The 21,387-nt window shown below is 49.8% G+C and overlaps 1 protein-coding gene across 1 annotated transcript in view; it reads right to left on the reverse strand.

Moving 5' to 3' along the window:
* Window positions 1-1,176: 1,176 nt before the first annotated feature.
* Window positions 1,177-21,387, reverse strand: part of LOC116839030 (uncharacterized) — a 75,890-nt gene continuing 55,679 nt past the window's right edge. The window contains exons 16-21 of the mRNA XM_032804674.2: window positions 15,413-15,645; window positions 14,146-14,470; window positions 8,300-8,596; window positions 3,084-3,425; window positions 1,625-1,954; window positions 1,177-1,271 (exon numbers count right to left, since the gene is read on the reverse strand). Of these exons, the coding sequence (XP_032660565.2) occupies window positions 1,177-1,271; window positions 1,625-1,954; window positions 3,084-3,425; window positions 8,300-8,596; window positions 14,146-14,470; window positions 15,413-15,645 (1,622 nt within the window). The remainder of the gene's footprint in view (window positions 1,272-1,624; window positions 1,955-3,083; window positions 3,426-8,299; window positions 8,597-14,145; window positions 14,471-15,412; window positions 15,646-21,387) is intronic.

The raw sequence follows: 21,387 nt of genomic DNA on the forward strand, positions 1-21,387 counted from the left end.
GCAGCTGAGGCTGGTGGGTTGGGGGGCTCAGAGGTACCCCAGTTCCAGGTGGCACCCCGGAGCGGGGAACCCTTCACACCCACATATTGAAAATTGCATGCAGATCTGGTTGCCCCATCTCAAAAAAGATATAATGAAATTGGAAAACATACAGAAAAGGGCAATGAAAATAATGAGGGTTATGGAACAGCTTCCATATGAGGAGAGATTAATAAGACTGGGACTTTTCAGTTTGGAAAAGAGACGACTAAGGGGAGATATCACTGAGGTCTACAAAATCATGACTGGGGTGGGAAAAGTAAATAAAAAGTAAATAAGGAAGTAAATAAGTTCACACAACACACAGTGAACCTGTGGAACTCATTGCCAGAGGATGTTGTGAAGGCCAAGACTATAACAGAGTTAAAAAAAGAACTAGATAAATTCATGGAGACTAGAGCCATTAGCAGCTATTAGCCAGGATGGACAGGGCTGCAAAACCATGCTTTACCAGAAGCTTGAAATTGGCTACAGGGGATAGATCACTTGATGATTACCTGTCCTATTCATTCCCTCTGAAGCACCTGGCATTGGTTACTGTCAGACGACAGGATACTGGGCTAGATAGACCATTGGTCTGACCCACTATGGCTGTTCTTATGTTCACCACATACGCACATTGTAATTCTCTTGGCACTGGTCACCCTGCTTCATTTCTATTCAAGCGCTGGTCAGACCTGATTCCCCTTTTTCCAAATACAGACTTTAAAAGAGACTAGCAGAGGGTGACCATGTCTCCACCAACGGCACTCTCACATAAGTACTGCCGTTAAATTATTGACCAATGTGATTGGAAGTTTCAAATGATACCTCAGAAGGCTGGGTTGGTACACACTTCATTGCAGCCATGTGTAGGGTGCATGAGAATTGTGCTGCTGTGAAACAGTAGCCATGTCCTCCCCAGACATGGCTTCATTTTGGTTGGTTGCTGGAGCCTGCATGGTGCCTAAAACTCTTTCAGATACAGTGGATGTTTCTCAGATCTCACTCTTGGAATTTCCACTAGAACCTTCTACCCCTCCATCCCCAGGCTGAAATTCAAGGAGAGAGATCGTAGCCCAAACGAGTCACCCTGTGGAGAGAATCCAAGGCACAGAATGAAGGTCCCCCTTCACAGAACAAGCCAGTTACCTGGATCTAGAAGCAGCAGTGGGAGACGAGGAAGATGAGACCACTAATGAGGAAGAAGGAGCCACCTACCACCAGCTCACGGACCCAGAAGAAGATTTGAGCTGCAGAGAGAGGAGAATAATGAGCGCAACAGCAGGTGAATATCACTGCTAATGGTGATGCACATAATGTCCGCGTGCTTGTGCCTTCAGGACTCATGACAAACTCCCCTGGATCTCAGGAGCCATCAAAGTGAGATGCGGAACCCACCCCAGACCTTCTCTCTTAGACTGGTGGATACGAACCCCTGATTCTTTCCATCTATGTGTCTTTTCCGCTCCTCTCTTTCTGTCCTCCAACACTGTGACGTGCCCTGACTAAGGGCACTGAGTGCTGGTTGTTCACTTGACAACTGTGTCTGGGGTTTGAGGGTGAATTTATGTGGGAGGTTATTAAAAACCATAGCCCACCTCACCTGACACTGTGATGTTCATGGCCCAGCTCCTTGGGGACAGGATCCACTTCCCACTCACATTCTCCTCATACTCGCAGGTGAATTCTCCTGTGTTATTGGAACCAGACCACAGGATGCTGAACACAGAGATGTTCATAGAGCATATCCTGGACTCTGTGGTGTTCACCTCAGACCCAATGTCCTCGGGGAAGATCTTGGCTCCATCATTGTAGAAATGAAATATCCTCTCGCCAGCATCCCTGGGGGCCATGCAGGTGATGAGCATTGGGAGCCCTTCACTCACTGCTCCAGACGGAGGATACACGCTCAGCACCGGCTGGGGAAGGATGTCTGAGGGGAGGAGCAAAGGGAAGGGTTCAGCAGGAATAGGGCAGTGTGGGAAATGGAGATGATGTCCAGAGTTCAGTTTACCCAGGGCTGACCAGTGCTCTCTCTCCAGAGCCTCTTGCTTCACCTCACGACCCAGAGGGGCTCCGTGCAGAAATGAGTGAGAGATTGGCTAGGGGATGGGTATGGCTTCCTTCAGATATCATGTGGGGCTGTGATTTGGGGATCATAAGGTGGCCAGAGTCACCAGAAGGTGATTCATTTTCTGTCACCCTTCCATTACTAATGCCCTAACCCCCAATATTTACGGAGCCATCTCTAGATAGGGAGGGCCCAGAGTGTCTGACAATCCCACCCCATCTGGCCAGACTTTCTGAGACTTGGATGGCCTCGCCGGGATTCTACCATCCCACAGGGTAGAGGTGCAAGGCAGCCATGTTGGATGCCCAGGTCTGTGTCCATTGGGCAGCCATGTTCTTGGCCATGTTGAGCAACCATATGTTGTGCTGCTCTCTGAGGAACGGACATATTTTGAAATCAGGCAGACATATTGGGTAGACATGTCCTTGGCTGTCTTGAGCAGCCATGTTCTGTGACTGTGTTGACATCAGTATAGTGGCCATGTTGCTGATTGTGTGGGATTCTAGAATATTGAGGAAGCCATTTTCTCAGCTGAGCTGCCATTTTGGGCCTGAATATTGTGATATGAGGCTCATTGAGAACATGAACATGTCTGTAACAGCCGCTTCTCATTCCAAAAAGGGGAAGGATGATCCAGTGGTTAGGGGGCTGACCTGGGACATTGGCTATTGGGGTTGAATTCCCTATTGTACCACAGACCTCTTGTGGGACTTACCCTCTCTTTGCCTCCATTCCCCATCCCTACAATGGGCATGGAGGAGCTATATCCATTAACAAACTGTAAGCAGCTCAGATATGTGGGCCATCAAAGTATCATAGATAGAAAGGGCGTGGGGAGAGAAAGGAGAATTCCACTTCCACTTTATTTTCTATCTCCATGTTACATCTCTCATCTCATCTGACCTCCCTTTCCCAGGAGAGCTCCTGGAGATGGTTCTCCTCCAATGGGAGCAACACAGGGAGCTGAATTAAGAAATTAGGGAAGTCTCACTTGTCCTGGTGACAGTCACCGTGATGTTCACTGCCCAGCTCCTGGGGGATGGGATCCACCTCTTGCTCATATTCTCCTCGTACCCACAAGTGAATTCCCCAATGTTGTTCAGACCGGCCCGGGGGATGCTGAGGACAGAAATGTTCAGAAAGCCAGTGCCGGGCTCCGTGGTGTTGATATCAGACCCCGCGTCCCCGGGAATGATCTCGACCTCATCCTTGTAGAAATGAAACCTCTGCTCACCAGAGTTCCTGGGGGCCACACAGATGATGAGCAGGGGAAGCCCTTCACTCACCACTGCAGATGGGGGATCCACGCTCAACACCGGCCGGGGAAGGGGATCTGCTGGGATAAAAGGAGAGGGTTCAGCAGGGACATAGAGGGAGAGAAAGTGGAGATGGTGCCCAGAATTCAATTTATTCATGGATGACCTGTGTTCTCTGTCCAGAGTCTCTTGCTTCTCCTCAGGATGCTGAGAGACCCCACAGAAATGAGTGAGAGCAGGATAGGGGTTGGGGATGGCTGGTTTCAGATACAATATGGGGCTGTGATGTGGGGATCACAAGGTGGCCAGAGTCACCAGGAGGTGATTCATTTTCTATCACCCTTCCATTACTAATGCCCTAACCCCCAATATTTATGGAGCCATCTCTAGATAGGGAGGGCCCAGAGTATCTGACAATCCCACCCCATCTGGCCAGACTTTCTGAGACTTGGATGGCCTCGCCGGGATTCTACCATCCCACAGGGTAGAGGTGCAAAGCAGCCATGTTGGATGCCCAGGTCTGTATCCATTGGGCAGCCATGTTCTTGGCCATGTTGAGCAACCATATGTTGTGCTGCTCTCTGAGGAACGGATATATTTGAAATCAGGTAGACATATTGGGTAGACATGTCCTTGGCTGTCTTGAGCAGCCATGTTCTGTGACTGTGTTGACATCAGTATAGTGGCTATGTTGCTGATTGTGTGGGATTCTAGAATACTGAGGAATCCATTTTCTCAGCTGAGCTGCCATTTTGGGCCTAAATATTGTGATGTGAGGCTCATTGAGAACATGAACATGTCTGTAACAGCCGCTTCTCATTCCAAAAAGGGGAAGGATGATCCAGTGGTTATGGGGCTGACCTGGGACATGGCTATTGGGGTTGAATTTCCTATTGTACCACAGACCCTGTCATAAACAGACAGTTAAGGGTTAATGCCTCTTTTACCTGTAAAGGGTTAAGCAGTTCACCTAGCCTACCTGACACCTGACCAGAGGAACCAATGGGAGGACAAGATGTTTCAAAAGGAAAGAGGGGAGTTTCCTTTGTTTAGTCAGTTTTTCAGTTTCAGCTGGAGTGAAAAAGATCAAGGAACCCGCCTCTTATCAGAGTAGTAAGTTTTAGAAAGGAATAAATAGGTTTATGCTTATTTCTTTGCAACCTGTCTTGTGCAATTAGAGGAATAGTCAAATTGGGTATTTGAGTATTTTTTGTGTAACTACGTTTTTGCCCAGGGGAACATCCTCTGTGTTTGGAATCTGTTGTCTGTGAGAGTAGCTGGTATGCTAATCTCTCCCAGAGGGTTTTCTTTTACCTTTCTTTTCTTTAATTAAAAGCCTTTTTTTTAAAATAACCTGATTGATTTTTCCTTGGTTTTTAGATCCAAGGGCATTGGATCTGGATCCATCAGGAGTTGGTGGGAGAAAGGAAGGGGGATGGCTAATTTCTCCTTGTTTTAAGATCCAAGGGGTTTGGATCTGTGTTCACCAGGACATTGGTGAAGTCTCTCAAGGCAACCCTTGTGGGACTTAACCTCTCTTTGCCTCCATTCCCCATCTTTACAATGGGCACAGAGGAGCTATATCCATTAACAAACTGTAAGCAGCTCAGATACTTGGGCCATCAAAGAACTGGGTTAGGGGTTGGGGCTGACTGCCTTCAGATACCATGTGGGCCTGGAATGTGGGGATCATAAGGCAGCCAGGGTCACCAGGATGTGACTCTTGTTCTGTTACCTCTATATTACTAATGCCCCAGCTCTTGATGTTGGTAGATAGGGAGGGCCCAGGGTATCTGGCAATCTGAGACCAGCCTGGCTGAGAGCTGGAAGGTCCTGGTGGTATTCTACTGTCTTAGAGGGTAGAGGCACAAGATGGCCGGGTTGGATGTCCATATCTGTGTCCATTGAGCAGCCATGTTCCTGGCCATGTGGAGTGGCCATGTCTTGTGCTGCTCTCTGAAGGGCAGCTATATTTGGAAATCAGGTAGACATATTGTGTAGATATGGTCTTGGCTGTGCTGGGCGGCCATGTTATGTGGCTGTGTTGATGCTGGTATAGTGGGCATGTTGTCAGTTGTGTGAGCATTTAGGAGAGTGAGGTGGCCATTTTCTCAGCTGGTCAGCCCTGTTGGGCCCAAATATTGTGGCATGAGGCTCATCAGGGACATGAAAGAGCAAAGATGGGGCAGAAGAGGAGGAGAATAAAAGGAGCAGGTGCAAATTCAAAGACTAGAGTCCAACGTATGATGAGGGAGAGAAGTGGAATCAGAAAAGGCAGGTGTGGAGGCCAGAGGGATGTTAGCACTGGTTCTGCTCTACTTCTCTGGTCTGTGCAATGCAGGAGGCCAGACTAGATGGGCACAGTGGTCCTTTCTGGCCTGGCAGCATAAGAAATATTGTCTGTGATCCATTGACCAGCCTCGATTATCCAAGCCTAGGGCTCTGGTTTCTTTACTTCAGCTGTGACCCCAGCTGATCCCTCCTGGTTGAGATGGGGAGTGCATCAGAGACCTGCTCCCTTCCTTGGTTGCGGGCTCTGTGCCTAAGAGGAATGAACTGGTGGAAAGAAGAAGGCTGGGACCCAGTCTGGAAAGCAGAGAGAGGGGAAGATGATTGTTCTGTGTAGGGGAGTGTCTCATAGACTCATAGACTCATAGGTCAGAAGGGACCAATATGATCATCTAGTCTGACCTCCTGCACAACACAAGCCACAGAATCTCTCCCACCCACTCCTGTAACTAACCCCTAACCTATGTCTGAGCCACTGAAGTCCTCAAATTATGGTTTAAAGACTTCAAGGTGCAGAGAATCCTCCAGCAAGTGACCCATGCCCCTTGCTGCAGAGGAAGGCGAAAAACTCCCAGGGCCTCTGCCAATCTGCCCTGGAGGAAAATTCCTTCCCAACCCCAAATATGGTGATCAGCTAAACCCTGAGCATCTGGGCAAGACTCACCAGCCAGCACCCAGGAAAGAATTCTCTGCAGTAACTCAAATCCCACCCCATCTAACATCCCATCACAGACCATTGAGCATATGTATCTGCTATAATCAAAGATCAATTAACTGGCAAAATTAGGCTATCCCATCATATCATCCCCTCCATAAATTTATCAAGCTTAGTCTTGAAGCCAGATATGTCTTTTGCCTCCACTGCTCCCCTTGGAAGGCTGTTCCAGAACTTCACTCCTCTGGTGGTTAGAAACCTTCATCTAATTTCAAGTCTAAACTTCCTGGTGGCCAGTGTCTGGGGCAGAGGGGTCAGTGCAGAGGGGAGAGGAGAAAGTCCCAGGTTCCGCTAATGTGTTTCTGGGCAGTCAGACTGTGGGCATTGCCGGGGAGAGGCAGAGGGCACTGGAAGCACTGGAATCATGGCCTGGGGCTGCAGCAGCGCAATCCCCAGATGTAGCTGGGAAGGGATGGAGAAGGGCCCTCCCCAGTGTCACCCCTCATGTCTCCCAGGTGGAAATCAGGTCTCACCCATCACAGGCACTGTGAAAGGAGGGCTCCTTTTGGATGGGATCTGTCGCCCAAGCACCATTATCCAGTACACACAGCTGTACACTTCACTGTATTCTGTGTAAGTCGTGGTGATCAGCCAGGTGTCCTGGCTGGAGTCTCCTTTGGAGATCTGCTCCTGTCTTTGACTGAAGAACCGGTATCTCTTCACTTCCTCTCCAAAGGGAGCTGAGCACCTCAGCATTACCGACTCCCCTGGGATATAGATGGGGTGCAGGGGGTGGACAGAGAGCGTGGGGGGTGATGGAGGGTCTGGAATAAAGGTAAAAGGGGACCCACAAAATGAGGAAAGGAGACAGATGAGCAAAGTCCATGGCACACACAAAACACCCCAATCTCTCTGCCCAGTGATGCCTCCCCCAGGCTGCTAGAGACAGGCTGGCTCTTCCCAGATGTGATCTGCTGGCTGGATGGGTGTACCCAGAACAGATGGGCGTGTAACCCAGAGACTCCCAGCCCTTTGACATTCAGTGTATAAGGAAGCTGCTCCAGGATCAGCCCTCAGCTGAGATGCTCCATCCTCCCACAATGTGGAATTGGATCCTCCAGCTTTGTGACCCTGGGGCAGCCCAGGGAACAGGCTCTCCAGAGGGGTATCCAATGTGCTCAGGGAGAGGGACAGGGCCGCAAGGGGGGTTGGAAAACAGGGGTCAGTGTTAGATACAGAAGAAGGATCACACCTGGCTGGGATCTGTGGAAGGCCCTTGGAGGTGAGGGGCCGATACTCCAAGGCAAAATTCATTTCAGGAATTAGGACGGATTGGAGACTTCTCTGTGGGAAACTCCCTGCACCCCTGTACCTCCCTGAACCCCAACCCTGCACTGTGCCCATGTATTTCCCAAATGGAGGGAGGGCCTCTGGGATCCACTGACTGGAGTGGGTTGCCCAGTGCACAGCAGAGGTACGGGATAGGTGATCTCTGCCTGAGCTGTGAGCGTCAACCAGTCACTCCTCTGGGACCGGGGACCTCTTCAGAGACCAAATCCCTGCCATGATAGACTAATTTGTGTCCTGTGATGCTTTCTCCCCAGGGGCCAAGCACAGCAGGATAGCACTTTCCCTTCCCATACACATGGGCAGTGAGGGATCCTGGCATATTGGTACCGGCATGGGGTCAGATAACATGATAGCAACCAATCCCTCTAATGACAGAAATAAGGACTGAGGAATCCAGGCAGCTGCAGGGCTGTAGATTTACAGAGGGTGGCCCTGACCATGCCCACTTGGGACCCCGGTGCTTTGAGCTTGCCCACAGCAGTGACCTGTTAGTTCCCAGTCTTTGATGATCAGTAGAGACCTTGTGAGACCAGCACAAAGTGTCTGAGATGCTGGGAGTGGCCCTGAACAGAGACAGGGGGTGAAGCTGGGATGTTGGGGTGGGCTTCAGATTCCCAGGGTCTCTCCAATCAAACAGCAGGAAAAACAGGGACTCACCTGTCACTGTTATGGAGACAGAGCTGCTGTTCCTAGACGAGCTCTCTCGATGGGATTCCAGTCTCCAGTACGCACAGGTGTATGTCCCAGCATTTCCCTTCTCTGCTGTGAACTCCAGCCGGGCTCCAGCATTAGGGTTGAGGACTATGCTGGGGTCCTGCTGCCCTTTCTGATAGAAGAATCTGTATCCTGAAACCTCCTCACCCCCAGGAGCCGAGCATGTGAGGTTAACCCGCTCCCCTGGGAGATACACTCTGTACCAAGGGTTCTGGGAGAGCTTGGGGGCCAGCGGGGGATCTAGAACAGAGGCGGAGGGGTCAGTGCAGAGGGAGAGGCCATGATGGAATGAGGAGAATGGAGAAGGGGGCAGAGATGGTCCTGGACAGACATGATCACAAACCAGTGTCATCTCACTGCCCGGCACCCACCCCTATGCTGGGAAATAAACCACGGCCCGTTTCTCTCTCTCTCTCTCTCTCCCTCTGTCCCCCCCCGCCCCTTGGGATCTAAGAAAAGATCCCAAGGCCAGAAGTGATCATGGAGTCCGGCCTCCTGTGTCACCCAGGCCCTAGGACTTCCCTGAACTGACTCTTCTGTGACCTACAGCAGATCTCTGAGAGAAACATTCAGCCTCAATCCAGAAACCACCAGTGCTGGAGAATCCACCACAACCCCTGGGGAATTCTCCCAGTGGTGAATTCCTCTCACTGTGAAAATCTGCACCTTATATCCAGTCTGCATTTGTCTAGCTCCAGCTCCCAGTCGCTGGGTCATGTTAGATCTTTGTCTGTTCTGTTGAAGAGCCGTCGATTGCTCAATTTCTGTTCCCCAGGTGGGAACTACTAGTCTGTGATCAACTCCCCCTTAACCTTCTCTTTGTTCCACTAAACACCTCCAGCTCCTGGAGTCTCTCACTACAAGATGGACCCGCCCTTTGTAGGGCTGGGCAAATTCCAGCTCCCCCTATCTGTGAAACGTAACACCCCCTCATCCCACAGCCTGCTCCCCCCAATAGTATCTCCCCACTGACCCCCCAGTGTGCTGCTTTCCCCTCCCTTGCACAGAGGAGATGGCAGGGTGAGTGGGGCCCAGACTGTGCCAAGGAACAATTCAGGGATGGGGACAGGAGTCCAGGAGAGAATCTGCTTTTCTCATCAGGGATTAGGGCAGGGGTGGGCAAACTTTGTGGCCTGCGAGCCACATTTGGGTGGCAAAATGATATGGAGGGTTGGGTAGGGAAGGCTGTGCCTCCCCAAACAACCTGGACCCCACCTCCTATCTGACCCCCACACTTCCTGCCCTCATGGCAGCACAGCTGCGGGGGAGGAGGGACAGTGGGGCAGGGGCTGGGTCTAGCCTCTCCAGAAAGGAGCTCAAGAGCCGGGCAGAATGGTCTCACAGGCTGGATGTGGCCTACGGGCCATAGTTTGGCCACCTCTGGATTAGGGACATCAGGAACAGAGCTGGGGGAGGAAGGATCCTTCATCCACCTGGTTCTCCCCAAAATCCCCACACTCTCCATCCAAGGGGAAGTGGGATGCAAAAATGGGGATTGTTGATGCAAATGGTTCAATCCCAAGATCTCATTTCCATCACAGTATTCACCCCATGTTCTCTATCCAGGGGCAGTGGTAGAAGAGGGGGGAGAATCTGTCAGCTGATTATCAGACCTGCCTAGCTGTAACTAGAAGGCATTGAAGAGAAATGATGAAGCTCAGGCGGATGTGGGGAAGGGAAGGGAGTGGTTTTCCACCCACTGTGTTTCCTCTGGGGTCTCTGCAGAACCTGCTTTTAATGTTCCAGTGGGCGGTGCTGGGTCTGTGTCCCCTGGCCCTGAGTCCTGTGTGGGAGCCCAGAGTTGGGGCAGGGAGAGCTTTCCCCCTCCACACACAGCCCCACAGTGATGGGTCCCTGCCCAAGGGGGACTCAGTGTAAGGGGGAGGTGGGTGTTCAGTCTTCATGGCCCATCCAGCCCTCGCTCTGTCTGATGAGGCTGCTAAGGAGGTGCTGGGTAGCACCATGTGGATGGGGGCATCTTCTCCCCGTGGCTTCGGCTGGGACCCACCAAAGGTACCACCCCAAGCAGGCACCAGCTGGGGTCATTCTTCTGCCCCCACGGACATGGCACTGGACTGGAACTGCTGCTGCTGGGGCAGGTTCCATGGGAGATGACTGTGAACGGGGCAGCCTGGCCCTCTCTGGGATGACATGGGGGCACCCGGGGATCCCCCATCCTTGCTATTCCAAACACCACAGTGTGAGAGGAGGGGGATCCCCAACCCCACTCCCTGAGATGCCCACCCCACACCCTCTGTGAGCATCTCATCAAGGACAGGAGACATCGTTACCTGCGGGGGACACTGGCCTGGGGAGAATCTGGAGAGAGGCTGGAAGAGAAGAAACGAGGGGGGCTGAGAGCTCTGGGAAGGGGATGAGGATGCAGAGCGATGGAGGGATGTGAGGCAGGGTGGGGGAGGACTCTCCATACAGACACACAGAGGGATGGGGGCCAAGGGAGGTCACTTACCCAGCAGAGGCAAAAGGAGAGTTAGCGCCATGCTGAGCTGGTTGCTCTGGGATGGCAGCTGTGTTCTCAGCTCAACCACTGGCCCCTCTGGGTGCAAGGAGGGGGATGGGTCCCTCCCCTCTCATGGAGGCAAAGGAAGCCACAGCCTCATTTGCAGTCACTGCTCAGCTGGGCGGTTGGACAGGCAGCGGCATCTCAGGCAAGGAAGGGCTAAGAGCAGCTGACCACTTCCTGCCACCTTCTCTGATGTTTGCTCTGGCTTTTGCACTTCAGTGCAGTGCTGGTGGGAGAGGCCAGAGTAGCAACCCCCAAGGGTTGTCACTTCCTAGGGTGGCCCAAGGTATCAGCTGGTGTAAAGGAACCTTCCTTGAGTTACACTGGTTTACACCCACTTGGGAGCTGTGGGCAATTGACCAGAGCTAGGGATCTTCCCCATTGACTCCAATGGAGCTACGGCCCATTGACTCCATACGAAACCTGCCAGGACTCTGGAGGAACCTCCTCTCTCTGAGCAGATTGTCTCCAGGACAAGACTCTTACACAGATTCTACCTTCCTGGGTCTGACCTTAGAGCATTCAGCATTTCTGTCATAAATATAAAGGGAAGGGTAACAACCTTTATGTGCGCAGTAATATAAAGTCCCTGTTGGCCAGAGGTACAGAATCCCTTACCTGTAAGGGGTTAATCAGCTCAGTTAACCTAGCTGGCACCTGACCAGAAGAACCACTGTGGGGTCTGGGTCATTAACAGCGATGAAATGGCTGTTACTGCTGGAGGATTTTTTCACTGTTTGATGTTCGCGATGTGCTCAAGAGTATTTCTGCCCACAACAGAAGTAGAAGAATTTCAGTCTCAAATCTTTGAGGCAACCAGCCTCCTAGCCTGGTGCTAGCCCTCCTTACCAGGGCATCATTTGCATTTCTGTTGACCGAAATAATCAGAGTCACTTTTAGTTCATCAGGAAACTGTCATCTAGGGTTTCCCGTAGTGCAGCTTTGATATCCGGTCCCGTTCGTAGCACTCTCAGCCTTGTAAGCATAAAGGCTCAATAGGAGGTGAAGATTTCAGTTGACCCAGTGCAAGCAATTATAGGGACTTACTTTGTCTCCCATGGGACACCCTGAAAATACCAGGATCCCCAAACCTCCCACTACTCCAAAGCTAATACATGAATAAAAAATGCCACCAACCAAACTGGTCCAGAAATAAGTTTAATTCAGAAGGGCATTGTTGGACAGGGCCATTTACCAGCAGCTCTAACCACTAGACCCAAAGTCCTCCCAGAGCATGGGATAGAACCCACGAGCCCTGGTTCCCAGACCCCCCTTGCTCTAACTACTAGACACCACTCCCTCTCCCAGAGGCAGGACAGAACCCAGGAAACCAGCCCCCTGCCCAGTACTCTAACCACCAGACCCCACTCTCCTCCCAGGACTGGTGATAGAACCCAGCAGTCCTGCTTCCAAGCCCCCTGTCACAGAGTCACTGGGTCAATGCTCTGGGACTACCCCATACGAAGCCTGCCAGGACTCTGGGGGAAGCTCCTCTCTCTGAGCAGATTGTCTCCAGGGCAAGATGCTTACACAGATTCGACCTTCCTGGGTCTGACCTCAGAGCATTCAGCATTTCTATCATAAATATAAAGGGAAGGGTAACAACCTTTATGTATGCTGTAATATAAAATTCCTTTTGGCCAGAGGTACAGAATCACTTACCTGTAAGGGGTTAATCAGCTCAATTAACCTAGTTGGCACCTGACCAGAAGGACCAATGGGGAAAGAAGATACTTTCAAATCTGGAGGGGGGGGACAGGTTTTATTTGTGCTCTTTGTGTGTTCCCTCTAGAGACGAAGAGAGGGACCAAGCAGGTAATCCAGGTCATACTAAAATGATCCATCTAAAATTACAGAACTTGTAAGTAATAGCAAGGAAATGTGTTACGTTATCTTTTGTTTTAGCTTGTGAATTTTCCCTGTGCCAAGCGGGAGGTTTATTCTTGTTTTGTAACTTTGCAGTTGAGCCTGGGGGAGGAATCGTCTGTGTTTTAAATCTTTTTATTACCTCATCAAATTACCTTCCATCCTGATTTTACAGAGGTGCATCTTTTACTTTTTTCTTATAATAAAGTTCTTCTTTTCAGAACCTGATTGTATTTTAGTGTCCTAAAAACCAAAGGGTCTGGTCTGTGCTTACTTTGTTAACCTATTTGGTTGGTAGATTATTCTCAAGCCTCCCCAGGAAAGGGGGTGAAAGGGCTTGGGGGGATATTTTATGGGAAATTGAGCTCTAAGTAGCCCCTCCCTGAATGTTTGTTTAAATCACTTGGTGGTGGCAGCAATACCATCCAAGGACAAGGAAAGGAATTTGTGCCTTGGGGAAGTTTTTAACCTAAGCTGGTGGAATATAAAATTACAGGGTCTTTCATGGGGGTCCCCACATCTATACCCCACAGTTCAGAGTAGAGAGGGAACCCTGACAATCCCCTTCATCACCATGTGCTTCCCACAGCAAGTCCACCCAGGCAGGGCTCCTGCAGAAGCCAAAGGACCCTGCACCCCAACTCCACAGTCGGATGTGACTTTCAGCCAGCCAGTAAAACAGAAGATTTATTAGTCGACAGGAACACAGCGTAGAACAGAACTTGTCAGCACAGAAATCAGTGACTTTTTCTGAAGTCCATCTTGGGGGGAGGGGAGCCCAGAGCTAGGGCTCTGGCCCTCCCCCTGCACCCCAACCCAGCTGAGACTGACTCGCTTGCAGCTGCCTAGCCCCTGCCCTGCCCGTTGCTCCTCCTCCAGCTTTTGTCTCACTTCCCAGGCCAAGAGTCACCTGGTCGCATCCCCCTCCCAGATCTCAGGAGCAGCGCCCGCAAAAGTCACACACCTTTTTTCCCCACCACCTAGACATTGGTAAAATACACAGGGAAACTGAGGCACACACAGCTTTCATGCAAACAGCAAGACTCACATAGGCTCACATACAACATAACAAGGGAAAATCCCCGCTTCGTCGTATCTCTCCCCGCTTCAAGACCGAACTGAGCAGGGTCACTTTAGCCAGTGACCTGGGGAAGTTCGGGCCTCCCTCTCTGGGACAAAGCATCAGCCATAACATTTTCATTCCCCTTAGTGTGGACCACCTCCATCTCATAATCCTGGGAAGAGATTCCACCTCAGGAGCTTGGCATTGGCCCCTCTTATCTGGTGCAGCCATGGCAGGGTGAGTGGTCCGTGTACTCAGTGAAGCACTGCCCAAATAGATTTGACTGCAGCCTTTAAGAGCCCACTCCATGGCCAGGCATTCCTTCTCTATGGCCACATAGCCCTGCTCCCGGGGCAGCATCTTCCTGCTCCCGGGGCAGCAGCTTCCTGCTCAGGTACACAATGGAGTGTTTCTCCCCCTTTTTGTCGGCCTGCGTCTGCTCCGCGCCCAGTCCTGTGTCTGGGACATTGGTGAACAAGGGCTTGTCAAAGTCCGGCCTGCGTCTGCTCCGCGCCCAGCCCCATGTCTGGGACATTGGTGAACAAGGGCCCTTGACCAGAACCTCCTTCAGCGCCCGGAGAGCCCCCTGGCACTGCCCAGTCCAGACCAGCTTGTCTGGCTTCCCCTTCCCGCGCAACTCAGTGATGGGGCTGACACAGAGCTAAAGTGGGGCACAAACCTCTGGTTCTGCCACACCTCCCAGTAAAGACCTGGGTCTGTTTCTTAGTCTGGGGAGCAGCCCAGGCTCTGATCGCCCCCACCTTGGCTGGCTCTGGCTTTAGGCAGCTGCTCCCCATCTTGTGGCCCAGGTATGACACCTCTGCCATTCCCATCTTGCATGTCCCAGCTTTTACAGTCAGCCCTGCATCCTGGAGGTGACTCAGGCCCTTCTTGGGACACCCGGCCCTCCCAGGTCTGGCTAATGATGCAAATATCATCAATGTACGGTACGGTAAAATTCTCAATCCACCTCAGTAACTAATCCACCTGGTGGTGGTAGGTAACCAGGCCCTCTTTGATGCCAAAAGGTAGAATCAGGGACTTGTACAGCCCCAAAGGGGTGACAAAAGCAGGTTTCAACCTGGCATCTGGATCGAAAGGCACCTGCCAGTAGCCCTTAGTGAGATCTCTGGTCATGGGGTACCGAGTCTCCCCCCAGCTTGTCAAGGATCTCATCAGGCCTATGTATGGGCAGGCACCAGACAGGGCCACACAGAATTGGATTGACTCATCTTTCCTGGGGACCAACACCACGGGAGAGGCCCCCAGGGCTGGTGGATGGTTGCATCACCCCTAAAGCCAGCATGTCTCTGACCTCTCCCTCCAGGGCCTGGGCTGTGTTCCCAGTTACTCTGAATGGGGAACACCTGATGGGAGAGCTGGCTCCTTGCTCCACCCAGTGGACAGCTCGGTTAGTGAGCCCAGGCTCGTTGGAAAACAGCTGTCGGTACCAATGCAGGATCTCTCTGATCTCTGCCTGCTGGGCAGGGGTTAGTTGGTCAGAGACAGGAATTGATTCGCGTAAGGGGCTGGCTCCTGTCTCAGGGAAGAGACCCACAAGGGGATCTTCCCCCTTCTCGCCCTGGCCCCACACGGACAGTACCAGCCTCTCCCTGTCACAGTACTGCTCCATCATGTTGACCGGGTCCCATCTGTGGCTGGGAACCCAGTTGGGCAGTTCCAACACATCGCTCTCCTCATCCAGCTGCTTGATGATCTTGAAGGTCCTGTCCCAGGCAGTTCGTAGCTTATTCTTCCTCACTGGGACGAGAACCCTCACCTGGTCCCTGGTGCCATAGGCTGAGCGGTCGTACAGACCTTCTACCTCCCTTGGGCCTGTCAAAAATATAAAGGGAAGGGTAACAACCTTTCTGTATGCAGCACTGTAAAATTCCTCCTGGCCAGAGACACAAAATCCTTTTACCTGTAAAGGGTTAAGAAGCTCAGGTAACCTAGCTGGCACCTGACCAAAAGGACCAATAACGGGACAAGATACTTTCAAATCTGGTGCGGTGGGGGGGTGAAGGCTTTGTTTTGTCTGTTCTCTGCCTGTCTGTTCTGTGTGCTTGCCGGAGACAGATCAAGAAAGCAAGCAATCCAACTCCAGTAGAATTAGTAAGTACTAGCAAGGGAATGTGTTAGCTTACTTTTATTATGGCTTGTGACTTTCTCTGTGCTGAGAGCGAGGTGTATTCCTGGTTTTCTTTTTGTACCTTTAAAGTTTTGCCCAGAGGGAAATCCTCTGTGTTTTTAATCTGATTGCCCTGTGAGATTATCTTCCATTCTAATTTTACAGAGGTGCTTCTTTTACCTTTTTTCTTTCTAACAAAGTTGTGTTTTTTTAAGAACCTGATTGGGTTTTTTAGTGTCCTAAAAAAACCCAAGGTTGGTCTGTGCTTATCTTGTTTATTCTCAAGCCTCCCCAGGAAAGGGGGTGTAGGACTTGGGGGGATATTAGGGGAAAGTAGGAACTCCAAATGATCCTTTCCCTGAGTTTTGTCTAATAATTTGGTGGTGGCAGCATTACCTAATCCAAGGTACAAGGGAGAATTTGTGCCTTGGGGATTTTTTAACCTAAGCTGGTAGAAATAAGCGTAGGGGGTCTTTCATGCAGGTCCCCATGTCTGTACCCTAGAGTTCAGAGTGGGGAGGGAACCCTGACATGGTAGCAGCACGGAGGGATCATTTTGAAGCAGAGATCATTTTGAATCAGAAGCACAAACCTTAGGAATTTTTTTTCTTCTTTTAGCTGCTTGGGGAAAGCAGGAGCTGAGAACAACTGGAGTTTTGTTTTCTTTTTGTCTCGCTTTGCCCGGAGGCAGAGGTGTTAGGTTTTTTTTAACAAAGGTGTTAGCTACAGCCAGGAACTTCACAAGGTGTTTTTTAATTATTAATTATTATTATTATTATTTATTTCTTACTTTTGGGAAAGCCTTACATACTGACTTTTATGGATTTTGCCACCCAATGGCCAAAAGCAGTAGCGCTAAGCAACACCAGGGCTAAAAGTGTGTGCCAGGCATTAACAGATATTTTTGCCAGGTTAGGTTGGCCCTCCGACATCCTTACCAATTCAGGAACTAATTTCCTGGCAGGGACCATGAAAAGCCTGTGGGAAGCTCATGAGGTGAACTACTCGGTTGCCATCCCTTACCACCATCAAACCAATGGCCTGGTGGAGAGGTTTAATGGAACTTTGGGAGCCATGATACATAAATTCGTAAATGAACACCAATGATTGGGACCTAGTGTTGCAGCAGTTCCTGTTTGTCTACAGGGCTGTACCACAACTCAGTTTAGGATTTTCACCATTTGAACTTGTGTATGACCACAAGATTAAAGGACCATTACAGTTGGTGAAGCAGCAATGGGAGGGATTTATGCCTTCTCCAGGAACTAACATTCTAGACTTTGTAAGCAATCTACAAAACGCCCTCCAAGACTCTTTAGCCCTTGCTAAAGAAAACCTAAAGGATGCTTAGGAAGAGCAAAAGGCCTGGTATGATAAACATGCCAGAAAGTGTTCCTTCAAAGTAGGGGACCAAGTCATGGTCTTAAAGGCGCTCCAGGGCCATAAGATGGAAGCGTTGTGGGAAGGGACATTCATGGTCCAAGAGCGCCTGTGGAAGAGGTGAACCTCTCCATGACCCTCAGCAGTATGCAGCGACAGCAGATTAAGGAGCTGTGCACTAGCTTTACACCGATGTTCTCAGCCACACCAGGACAGACCGTACGGGCATACAACTCCATTGACACAGGTAATGCTCACCCAATTAGAGCCCAGCCTTACTGGGTGTCTCCTCAAGCCAAAACTGCTATAGCACAGGAGATCCAGGACATACAACAGATGAGTGTAATCCACCCCTCTAACAGTGCATGAGCATCTCCAGTGTCTAGTTCCTAAATCAGATGGGGAGATATGCTTTTGTGGACTACCATAAACTAAATCCTGTAACTCGCCCAGACAACTATCCAATGCCATGCACGGATGAGCTATTGGAGGAACTGGACGTGCCCAGTTCATCTCTACCTTAGCCTTAATCAAGGGGCACTGGCAAGTACCACTAGATGAACCCGCCAAAGAAAGGTCAGCCTTCACCACCCATACCGGGCTGTATGAATTTAGTGTGCTCCCTTTTGGGCTGCTAAATGCACCCGCCACTTTCCAGAAACTTGTAGATGAACTCCTAGTGGGATTGGGAGAATCTGGAGTTGCCTACCTTGATGATGTGGCCATTTTTTCTGATTCATGGGCAGAACACCTGGAGCATCTGCAAAAAGTCTTTGAGCACATAAGGGTGGCAGGACTAACTGTTAAAGCTAAGTGTCAAATAGGCCTAAACAGAGTGACTTACCTTGTACACCATGTGGGTCAAGGAACTATCAACCCCCTACAGACCAAAATGGATGCTATCCAAAAGTGGCCTGTCCCAAAGTCAAAGAAACAGGTCCAATCCTTCTTAGGCTTGGCCAGATATAAATGTTTATTAGAAAATATTAAATAAAGGTGATACAAAGAGTTTGATGTGTCAGTCATTGGTCATCGGGGGAAACATACAGGCGATTTGTACCACACTACAGCCAGATCGCTTCCCCACTGACAGATCTAACCAAAAAGAAACACCCAAACGCAGTTCAGTGGATTGAAAAGCGTCAACAGGCCTTTAACTAGCTTAAAGCGACACTCATGTCTGACCCTGTGCTAAGGGCCCCAGACTTTGACAAACCGTTCCTAGTAACCACAGATGTGTCCAAGCATGGTGCGAGGGCAGTTTTAATATAGAAAAGACCAGATCAAGAATTTCATCCTCTCGTGTTTCTCAGCAAAAAACTGACTGAGAGGGAAAGCCACAGGTCAATCAGCAAAAAGGAATATTACACCATTGTATATGTACTGGAGAAGCTACACCCCTATGTTTGGGGACAGTGTTTCCACCTGCAAACCGTCCATGCTGCGCTGAAGTGGCTTCATGCCATCAAGGACAACAACAACAATCTTCTTCGGTGGAGATTAGCTCTACAAGATTTTGATTTTGAAATGCAACACATTTCATGAACTTCTAACAAAGTGGCTGATGCACTCTCCCGCGGAAGTTTCCAAGGGTCAACTGGTTAAAATCATCCTTGAAATGTGGAAAATAGTTAGGTTTTATACAATCAAGAGTATTTCTAGATGTGCATGTGTCTTATTAATTCTGTTTTCTCCTAGAGCTCCAGGAAGAAATCACAGTCAGTGTGGAGCAGGCTGTCCGGCACCGTCTATGATTTGGGGGCATGTCATAAACATACAGCTAAAGGTAGCATAAAATCCCTCTTTACCCTGTAAAGGGTTAATTCGATTTTTACCTGTAAAGGGTTAAGAAGCTCAGATAACCTGGGTGGCACTTGACCAAAAGGACCAATAAGGGGAGAACATACTTTCAAATCTGTGGGGGAAGGTTTTTTGTCTGTGTCTCCTGGAGTCAACAAGGAAACGGCAGGGAAAATACATCTCCTTAGGTCATAGCTGAACTAAGCATCTATTCTTGCAGAAATAGTAAGTAATAGCAAAGAAATGTGTTAGATTACCCTTTGTTTTAGCTTGTGAATTTCTCCTGTGCTAAAATGGAAGTTTATCCCTGTTTTTGTAACTTTAAAGTTTTGCCTAGAGGGGAAATCCTCAGTGTTTTTGAGTCTTTTGTTATTCTGTAAAGTACTTACCATCCTGATTTTACAGAGGTGATTCTTTTACCTTTTCTTTAATTAAAATTCTTCTTTTAAGAACCTGATAGATTTTTCATTGTTCTTAAGATCCAAGCGTTTGGGTCTGTGTTCACCTGTACCAATTGGTGAGGATATTATTCTCAAGCCTTCCCCAGGAAAGGGGGTGCAGGGCTTGGGGGAATAGGACTTCAAATGGTCCTTTCCCTGATTCTTTGATTAAATCACTTGGTGGTGGCAGCACACTGTTCAAGGCAAAGTGGAATTTGTGCCTTGGGAAAGTTTTTAACCTAAGCTGGCAGAAATAAGCTTAGGGGGTCTTTCATGTGGGTCCCCAAATCTCTACCCCAGAGTTCAGAGTCAGGAAAGAACCCTGACATAGGCATCTTCCAGTTTGCTCATTTTCTTTAAAACGCACTCAGGGTCTCCATTGAATTGCACAGCATTTATCAAGGTCACCCCTTGCACTAAATGTTCTTGGGTTAGGCACAAATAGTGCATAGCATAACCTATGGCAAAAACAGAGTTTAATAAGCTTTCCAAACACAGCTCAGCACACAGGCCCCGGAGCTTGCAGTTTATATCCATTGAAGTCCAAAGCACACAGTCAAGGTGCTGCTGGCCTGGCGCATCTATGACGCAGCCATCACCATCTTCAGAAAGCTTTTCCCTAAGGCAGCGTTTAAGGACAGCATAAACAGCAATGTGTAAGATAGTCCACATGAACTTCTTATGCTCACGGCATGGCTCTGGCTCAGTTAGTTCCATGCCAAGCCTCCTCCTAAACTCCTCATAGCCGTCATCCTTGGAGTCCCCTTCAACAGTTTGTATCAGCGTTGAGCAAAACCAAGGTAGACCTGGTTCATCTTCCCTGCTTGATGCAATGCTGTCCAGGGCCTATGGGTCCACGACATAGGCATCATTGAGCTGGCGAGAGATTTTCAGAAAAGAAACAAGTGTAAGTTCCCACTGCTTGTTTTTAGATTTACATAACCCCGGTTCCTAACCCGATTACACACACACACACACAAATCCTCCAATGTTACTTCTAAATCATTCATTTACCTGAGTGACATCTTTTACATTCACCTTGTCCTCTGGTGACTCCCCCAGAGCTACATTCACCTTCCTCCTCCAAGGGGGTGGATGATGAGAAGCCGCCATGCTCGTCTGGGTGTCTCACGAGCAGTTGGGTTTCAGTGTTGGGTTCCAGAGTATCCATCAACGGCTGGGCCAAAGGGCTCCCCTAGGCCACTCTCTCCCCTCCTTGGAACTGATGCTGATGTAGCACTTTCTCTGTGGATGGACAAAGGCCCTTGGGCTAAAACAAAGTCTGAAGTTCTCACGGAAGTGGTGAAGGAGTCCATGTTTTCTCTCAGCATTTCCACAATTTCTAGACCATGCACTCCTGGTAAGAGATGGCCTCTTCTGCCCAGCGCTGGGACTTATGAGGTGGTGGTGCTGCACTCAGATTGGCAGAGGGTGGTGGGAGGAGTTCTTAGAGGAGTCACACGATCCTTTTCTGGGCAGTTCACCCCACCCCAGAGCCTGCCCTATTTTGGTCAAATCTGCTCTCGGGGCAGCCCTCTGTGGCTGAAACTCATCCTGATTGGTAGAGGGTGGAAGGAGGAGGTCTTAGAGTGGTCACATGACACACCTTGCCTCCGGTTATGTGTCCGGCTGGACCCTGGAAGTAATAAACCAGGAGCAGGACTTCTGATGACAGATGGGTGGAGCTGAAGGGGGTCAAGACTTGGGGTTAATGTTTGATTGACGGTAGGGCCTGTATACTACTCTTCTGTTCTGTACGGTATCTAAGGACTTTCTCTGCTGTGTCCCAGACAGCTAATAAACCCCCTGCTGTTTCCCTACAGGCAG

This window comes from Chelonoidis abingdonii, unplaced genomic scaffold, assembly GCF_003597395.2.
Source record: "Chelonoidis abingdonii isolate Lonesome George unplaced genomic scaffold, CheloAbing_2.0 scaffold0004, whole genome shotgun sequence".
In the NCBI taxonomy this organism is placed as follows: domain Eukaryota; kingdom Metazoa; phylum Chordata; order Testudines; family Testudinidae; genus Chelonoidis; species Chelonoidis abingdonii.